The sequence below is a fragment of the Gastrolobium bilobum genome, unplaced genomic scaffold (assembly GCF_033153095.1).
Source record: "Gastrolobium bilobum isolate Gb01-03AN ecotype WA unplaced genomic scaffold, APGP_CSIRO_Gbil_v1 utg7904, whole genome shotgun sequence".
Lineage (NCBI taxonomy): Eukaryota > Viridiplantae > Streptophyta > Magnoliopsida > Fabales > Fabaceae > Gastrolobium > Gastrolobium bilobum.
Genome location: NW_026899548.1, coordinates 32,766 through 42,033, shown reverse-complemented (window position 1 = coordinate 42,033; position 9,268 = coordinate 32,766). Strand labels below are relative to the sequence as shown.

The 9,268-nt window shown below is 30.9% G+C and overlaps 1 protein-coding gene across 1 annotated transcript; it reads right to left on the bottom strand.

The window, feature by feature from the left end:
- Nucleotides 1-5,754: 5,754 nt before the first annotated feature.
- Nucleotides 5,755-8,600, bottom strand: LOC133291291 (probable WRKY transcription factor 31). The gene is made up of 6 exons (XM_061489529.1): nt 8,296-8,600; nt 8,040-8,141; nt 7,590-7,748; nt 7,085-7,417; nt 6,874-6,987; nt 5,755-6,563 (listed from the first exon to the last, which is right to left on the bottom strand). Exons 1-6 carry the CDS (start codon nt 8,500-8,502, stop codon nt 5,985-5,987), a joined length of 1,494 nt encoding a protein of 497 aa, XP_061345513.1. The 5' UTR covers nt 8,503-8,600; the 3' UTR covers nt 5,755-5,984.
- Between the last annotated feature and the right edge of the window lie 668 nt (nt 8,601-9,268).

Genomic DNA, 9,268 nt, shown 5'->3' with positions numbered 1-9,268 from the left:
CAACATAATGCTTTAAAACTAGAAAATGATGCGCGCATAACTTGGTTTCCTTAACACGCGACACGACAACTCCTGCTTACTGCTCCATATCCTGCCTTTTCTGTTTTTTTTTTTTATATATGGGTGTGTTGTTTGTCGTTTTAGGATAGAGATAGACAAAAAAAAAAGAAAATCACGGGAGAGAGAAAATAAGTGGTTTTTTAATTTAAATTTTAAATAAAAAATTTATTTTGTGTTTATCTCATTCTTAAAATGACATAACTTTATGTCATTTAAAATGACAAACCCTTTTTTCTTTATATATATATATATATATATATATATATATATATATATATATATAAAAGCCAGGATCCTTTAATACTGGTGTCAAATTTGAAGTTTGACACCTCATCTGAGAGCCGTTAGATCAAAAAAAATCAACGACTCTGATTTGTAAGCATGTGACACCATTGATCTTTTTTGATCTAACGACTCTCAGAAGAAGTGTCAAACTTTAAATTTAACACCGGTGTCAAAGGATCCTACCTCTATATATATATTATATATTCACGAGCTGAAAACTTATATGTTAGGGAGTGTTTGGTAGAGGAGAAATTTTTTTTTGTCCGATAATCTCAATTTTCAAAATATGACTTTTACATTCAATTTACAATAATATCCAAAAATTTAAAAAAATTCAATTTTTTTGAAAATCCTGAAGAAACTCTTGTACCAAACGCATCTTAAAGATCATTCAGTGTGTTTTGCCTTTTCTTTCCATACTTAATGGACCAATTATCTACCAAAACCAAACTATGTCCGGTTTTATTGGTTCATTTTCTGTCTTTTACTTCGTTATTTAATTTTAGATTTTTTTTATCAATAATGCTAAAAATTTCTTCTTATTTCTATTATTAAACAATAAAAAAATGTTTTCTTAAACTATACATAGATTTATATTTTCATTTCCTATTTGTGATTTTTACCACAAAATTAAGATAAACTAAAAAACGTGAGAAATTGTCACGATCGTTGCTTCATCTCAGGTAATCAAAATGGTATTCTTCATTCCTCGTCACATCTTTCGCGTTTCTGATGATATATCTTCAAACCCTTACACCATAACCCATATCAAAGCTTCCGAAGCCATATCAGTTAAGGATAAGCGCGCTATCTAACTTGATGGAGTTATTAGCAGGTGTACATAGAAGGCTTTATGTGTTTCGAAGCAGCATCACTAATGCGCATCAAATTACAATTTTAATTACTTCAAGAAAAATCATAGAAATATTCACGTTTACACCTTAACGTGATGGAGGTCGTGGTTTTACAGTTACTGAAAAAATAATTAATACAAATCAACGGTTGCAAGCATGACATTGCATGTGAGACGACTATTGTGAAGATAACTCATGCTCTTAAAGAAAGAAACAGGGTAGCTGAGTTCTTGGCAGGGGTGTGCAAAAGAAAAAGGAAAACTGAATTCCGTTATGTGAATTTTTGGTATCTGTGAAGTGAACTCAACTGTACTTTAAAAAAAATTGAGTTTTAAAAAATAATTTTTGAACAGAACCATTTTTTAAAAATTGTCATTGTTGAAAAATAAGTTGATGAACTGAATCAATTTATGAACCGAACTCATTTTTAAAATCAGTATAAGAATCGACTCATTTGAAAAATTATGAATTGAATTGGTTTTTTCTTTTCTCTTAACTTTTTTATTTATCTTTTCTCTCTCGATTTTTCTTCCTTCTTTTATTACTTTATTCATTTAGTTTTTTATTTTCTTTTTCTTTTCTTTTTCTCTCTATTATTTTTAGTTTATTTTACTTTTTAAATTGTATTGTTTTTTTTTAATTTGTGGTATTATTTATGTTTTAAATTTTTTCTTAATATTTTTATACTTTTCATTTCAGTTTTAGGTGTATGGAAAAAAACCACAAAAATTACTACAATAAAAAAAATTAAAAATTAGTTTTTGAACAGAAAACTAGTTCATGATAGTTTTTTTTTCTCGTTTTTCATTTATTTTTCTTTTTCACTCTTTATTTCTCATCTCTTATTTATTTATTTATTGTTTTATTTTTTATTTCTTTATTTATTTTCTTCTTTTTTCTCTTACGTATTTTTTATATTTTATTTGTTTTATATTTAATTATTTATTGCTTTTTTATTTCCAATATCATTTTAAATATTTTAAAAAAAATTTCTTTCTCCTTCCATCTTATAATAATTTTTATTTATATTCAGAATTTATTTCAAAAATAAATTATGAATTGATTTTAAATCAATTCAAAATTGAACCGAACTGGTTATAAACTAATTTTGAACTGAAATAATAAATTAATTCACTTCTTAAAACTGAATTGCTTTTTTTAATTCAGTTTGATTCAGCAAGGAAACAGAATCGAACAGAAGAATGCACACCCATATTCTCTTTAATTAGAAGGAGGTTTACATGTTTTTTTACAAATCCTTCTCTCTCAAACTCATAACCTCCAACATAATATGCCTATAAATAGTAATCACATATACAAATGGTTATACTACTCATTGTAGAGAGGTGAAACATCCACAAAATTATTTCATAACACAATTCACATTTTTAAAGCTTCCCTTTTGTCTTACACTTGATTTTAGATTTTTTTTAAAAATAAATAGAAGTATTTTGTTTTGGGCTCACGTGGATACGACTATAAAGCCCATTTGAAGATCTGTATGCGAGTGTCCCCTAAATTGGGCTGATGAAGCACATCGACTCTAGTTTCTCTTTTGACCATTTCGTTTATAAGGAACTCCTATGCACATAAAAATCTCACTTTCCATCATAATATATAAGACTTGGAGTTACAAACAAAACCATCAAAACAAATTTATATAGACACTCAGACAGGCATAGAAAGGAATTGTTGGCGCATCATATAAACCTTCTACCGCATTACTCCAAACAAAATGTATTGATGGATTTGATTAATATAATGTTTTATGCATAACCATTGGCTGCCAACCATTGTCCGACGAATACACGTTAATGAAAAAGATTTAACAAAACAGAAAATAATTAAAAAAGATGAAAATATGTTGCCATAGGCCACAAATACCCCTTCACATTAACACGTTGCAAATAAATCATTCAAACATTGAGTTGTCAAAAGATTGCCATTACTGTTCTTTCCCTTTCTTAATAAGTTCTAAATCTCCGTCACATTAGTTCAAATTTTGAAAAATAAATTATTTAATTTTTTTACTAGACCTTTTATTCTTTACCATTAGTAACACGGTGTAAAAACTATTATTCTTTACCTTTGAGAAAAAAGTACTAAAATTATATATTTTTTGTGAAAACTTTATCTGATTACTATAATTATTTTGACCACATTTTCAATTAAAAAGCCATTTTTTCTTATATAAAGCACATATATACTGGCTTTTACATAAAGTGTTCCAAGAGTATAAGCCAATTGATTTTATAATGTGAAATAATATTTTTAAACTGTATACTTAAATCAAATTTGATAGTTCAGTTGTTAGCAAGGAAACTAAGTAAGTGAAAAGAAAAGACGATCAGTTAAATCCTCACGCACCACTTTTGGAAGGAATTCAAATATCTTTAACTCTGACCCGCCCTGCACTCCGGATTAATGAGCCGGCTCAAAGAGTCAAAGCTTGTGAGTATACCAGGAAAAGCTAACTCGCCTCAAAAAGATAATTAGGGTTGAATAACTCCAAAAAAAAACAAAAAAAACTGTGTGCTTAAGGTTTCTATTATTCATTTTATATTTTAATAAAAATCATACGTGTTACTTTCATTAAACAAGAATAAATATAAAATAAGATTCGATGCTTTTCCATCAAATTCTCAAAATTAATATTATATTAAAGTGAAATCTAGTATTTTTTTTTTAAAAAAATGTTTTTAAAGTTTCAATTTAAACGTAAGAAATATATTCTTTAAATTCGTAAATAAGTTCAACGTTCTAATATTATTTATTTTAAATCATCCATTTTTAAATGATAAAGTTTTACATCTTAATAATTAAGTAATTAATTTGTAAATAATAGTAAAATACATTAAATTTTGTATTTGTAATTATTATTTGCAATGTTTTGGGTGAGAGGAGATTGTCTTCATTGATTATTGATTTGACATTATATTATATATATATATATATATATATATATATATATATAGGGAGAGGTAGGATCTTTTGACACCTCATCCGAGAGCCGTTGGATCAAAAAAGATCAACGGTATCACATGCTTACAAATCAGAGTCGTTGATCTTTTTTGATCTAACGACTATCAGATGAGATGTCAAACTTCAAATTTGACACCAATATCAAAGGATCCTACCTCATATATATACGTGCACGTAAGTTTTGGTGAGAGGAGATTGTCTTCATTTTAAAATAATAAATTACAAATGTCTAGAAAAATATTTATTATTTTAACATATATAAATTTCTGTAATTTTAAATTAAATAAGCGTTTTTTTATATTTATTGATTGATTTTTATATTTTTTCTACATTCTCTTTCTCTCTCCACAATAAATGCAACATCGCTTTCTTGTTTATAGAGTAAATGTAGATTCAATTGCATAATCCCAACAGATGATAATTAATTTTTCGTAAGTGTCCTTCCGTTTAGGATTGAGCAGATTTTTAAAGGAGGTGTAATAATTTCCCTCCCTATCAATTATTCAAAGAAGTTGGTCTGTTCTTAATTAGCTCACAAGATATAATCCTAATATAATTAAGTACATCAATCATACAAGTCACAGAGACAATTGTAGGTAAATGTCAAAGAAGACCCGTTTGTACAATGGATGAGGTACGTCGACAGACAAATTAACGTGTTTAACCTCATCATAGCTTAAACATCATCACATGTTTGATCCAATACTTCATTTATGTCCCGTTCCAATAAAAAAATACTTCACTTATGTCCATCACCTTGTGTATTGATAAGAATAATGAGAAGATGGTCTTGAGAAATACAGGATAATAAAAAATGTATTGTATTTTTCCAATCAAAGTCCATCACCTTGTGTGCTTTTGGATCATCTCATTCTTCAGATTTTATATTTAAATTGATCCTCTATTTAATTATTTTTAATTTGATCTTTCCTTTAATTATTTCTAATGTAATAAATGATATTTTCATTTATATCATTGCTGACAAGCTAGTTAAAACAGAGATTTTAGCCAACAGAGGTGGGCAAGTTGGCTAAGGGTTTGGTCCATACTCCTCAAGGGCGTGGGTTCAAACCCCGCTAGCCGATGTGAGGACTTTGTTGGTGGGTGATATGTAATCCCTCCCAGAAATCCTCAAAGAGGTTGAGAGGTCTTCCCTGACCCTAGTGGATACCAGTATCTAACCTCACTTAAACTTTTGTAATCAAAAAAAAAAACAGAGATTTTACGTAAAATTGGAAGGAAGATAAAAAATTATAAAATGTAAAATCGTAACATAAGAAAATCGTAAAAACGTAAAAGCGTTTAGAATATTAGTAAAAAAAATCATAAAAACGTAAAATCACAATAATAAATCAAAATTTTAACACCATTGTTGCTGAGAAATTCGCTAATTTCCCCTTCACAATTATTATTATTTTTAGTTACACACCTTCACATTAATTTCATTTTATGAGTCATTCAATATAAAAAATAGTAAGGGCTTTCTTCTAATAAAAAAATAGTTAGGCGAATTTATTGAGCAATGGAAAAAAATCAGAATATTCTTTTGAAACAGGTATTTTCAATGGTTGTTTGTAGCCGTTTTCAATATTTTCAGAACATAAGCATACCAAGTTAAGATGAAAAGGGAAAACTATGAAGAAGTTACATTTCTTTTCTTCCTGTCTATTATTTACTCTGAAAACTTGGAATCCAAACTATTCAAGGTGAAGTAATAAAGAAATAATGAAACTGCTATATTCTAAACCCTACCATGACATGGACAAAAGCAATATGAACACAAAAATAAAGAACCAAGGAGCTTTAGTTTCCTGAAAAGCTATTGATTGAAGCACTGTTGATGATATTGGGATTACGGCTGTTGCTGGCGTTGTCATTTGGATGAGCACCGCCGATGATGGATGAGATGGCGGCTGCGAGTGCTGCCGTGAAGTTAGGGTCGGCGGTGATGGCTGCGGTGGCGGCACTGACTGTTGGAGCCAATTGGGAAGACCCCACGTTCTGAAGGCCAGAGAATTTGGATTGGTTATAGAGCGCTCGTGCAATCACCTGCGGCAATTGGAACGGGGAATTCGAAGGAGGTCTTTGGTAATGCAATGCGTTGTTTGGGTTGTGTGTAAGGTCTAATGTCACAGTAGGGAATGGTGCTGAAGCTGAAAGTGTTACCATGCTGCTAGAAGAAGAGCAAGGAAGAATAGATCTTGCTAGCAAATTGGGATTCATGATCATCCCATCAGCACTGGACATTGAACCAGACAGCAACATGGTAGCAGCAGCTGCAGTGGTCGATGCCATGGCCATAGCAGCAGGTGGCAGTGGATGGTTATGTGTGCCTTCATAAGTCGTTGTCAAAATTGTTCTGTCATCCGCACAACGTTGTACCTATATTATATTATTAATTAATAACCCAAGAATTGAAGAATATATATATGCAATATATATATATGGGACAGGTTATATATACAAATTTTTTTGTTTATAAACTCTTACAAACTACATTATGTAGGACCGGTCCTACATTAATCACACAATGTACGACCGGTCCTACATTAATGTAATTGCAAAAAAAATTTGTAAACGAATCATGTCCCTATATATATATATATTAGTTGTCGTCGCAATGGTTATAATACTGTTAAAAGCAGTTAATGGTACGTACACATTAATTATATTGATCAATCAGAGAACTCACTTGTTTGCGAACTGGGCAACCAAGTGCCATAGTACATCTGTAATATGCTCGAGGACAAGGGTTTCCCTTAGCCATTTTTTGTCCATATTTTCGCCATTGGCATCCATCACTGATCTGCAGTTGTAATTAATCAGGTAATTATTAATAAAACTAATCATCAGTCATCACTTGCTTTCGTTATTTATAAACTACCAATTTAAATTAATTATACCGTGAGTGCTTCTGATCGGGCACGGACTGAGACTCGAGCTTTTCTCATTGTAGCTTCGGTAGTGAATGGATCCGTGGCGTTTGTGGGGTTCAATTTACGAAGCTTATCCGGGTCCCAACCTTGTGATTCTGAGTCTGGACCAGTCTCTTTCTTATCCTTCTCGTTTTTATTGTTCTGATTTGTGTTTGTTCGATTTCTTTCATCCGAAGAAGAATTAGATACTTGATCATCTACTTCCGCTGTGCAACTACGACCTAAACCGAGGAACTGTCTAGGTACCATTCCTCCACCTACCCCATGGTTTTTATCCTCAGCTTTTCCTTGATGAACAACCTGAAACAAATTAAGATGAAATATCATGTTAAAAATCCCGGTCAGATGTAAAATAATCAAAGTGATAACTACGTAATTCATTTAAATCAAATTAATTTCATATATTGCTATGAAATTATAATTTAAAAATTGGCAATTTAAGATGTAAATAATATATAAAGTTATTAATTACCTCATTTTCTGTGCCCTCGGCACTTTGGTTCTTCTGCTGTTTCATTGATACCACAAGATTTTGCAAGTTCGTGTACTTACTGCTCGCATGGTCGAGCATCTCCTTCAACTTTTGGTTTTCATTGTTCAAGTGTTGAAGGTCCTCTTGCAATTGTGCATGCTAAAAACAAGTATATTTCATCTCAATTATTTTTATCGTATAATTAATATATACTTTTAATTTCAATAAGTTTATGACCTGAATAACTAAAATTTATATAAATATTAACTATTAATAAAATTCCTATAAATAAAATTAAAAAGCCAACGTATTATATTAATAAAATAAAACTATTGTATAATCGTTTAAATTTTAATAATTGCGCAACAGTAACAACTAAAATTTCCATAAATAGTAAATATCGATAATATCTCTAAAAATAATTAAATCAAATAAGAATATATACTGTACCTCCCTAATCTTGACAAGCTTATCTTCAACATCCGATGAAGCCCCATCATCCACCATTGATCGATCACTCCCGGTATTAGCAGTAAGGAGTTGTAAACCGGTCTATATATTTTTTGCACCAAGGAAGATGATTAAAAAAAATTAAACATATATTTTATATATAATCCATAGGCCAAAACAAAAAACAAAAAACAAGCGTGATTTTATAAAATTCTGGGAAAAATTGAATAAAATTAAAGGAGGCAAAGGAGTTTACGTTTACGTGGAGATTACATTTGGAAGGGGTTTCAACACGAGATATATCTTGGTTGATGTCGGTGACGTCGACATGATGGGGTGGCGGTGACGATTTGTTTCCAACAGAGAAGAAGTCGACTTCACTGGCGACCGTCCGATTGTGATGATCGGAGGGAGGCGAGGAAGCAGTGGTGGCGCCGCTAAGGTTGACTGGAAATTCTAACATGGTGTGGTGGGTGAGCTTAGGGAAAGAGGGGGAGAGGAAGAGAGGAAAATGAAAAGGAAAGGTGAAAAATATATAGATAGAGAGACGTGGAGAAGAAAGAAGAAGATACTGACGCAGTCAGAGAGAGAAAAGAAAAGAGGTGTCAAGTCTCTGAAGTCATTTACCGGTGAGGTGCAATGGGGTCGGCTATAAAGAGGGTTAAGGGTTGAGCTGACTTGGGACAATGTGGACCAAATGCTATTTACATTTTCTGTTTATTTCATCAGATTTTTTATTTTTTTTTATTATTTTGTTGCGTCAGATCGTGCGTCACCCCGGAAAATCTCCAACCTCCCCACACCACACAAACGCATACATAACATACCCACACTTTGTCAATGCTGCTGATTCCCTCCCTGAGTATACGGCTGAAAGATAGGGTAAGAAAAAGAAAAAAAAGAAAGAAAAAACTTATTTTATTATTTGCTAGAGATTATTATGACTATTCTTATTTTGTTTATTTTTCACTATTTCTTTTAATACTGTTAAATTATAAATTTTATCTAACAGTAGATATTTATGATGTAAAAATAAATTCTTATACCCTTTCTCTCTTCCGTTGCCTCTCATTCTCTCCCTCTCCTCCTTTTTCTCTTTCTTCAATTGCGCTTCAACATCAAGAAAAAGGTGTAGGCTTTTTTGTTAATTCATTCAACTCAGTTATTGTTATGAGCATTTACATAAAAAATTAAAATGAGATGTCAAGACGAAATAAATCCAGATGCTG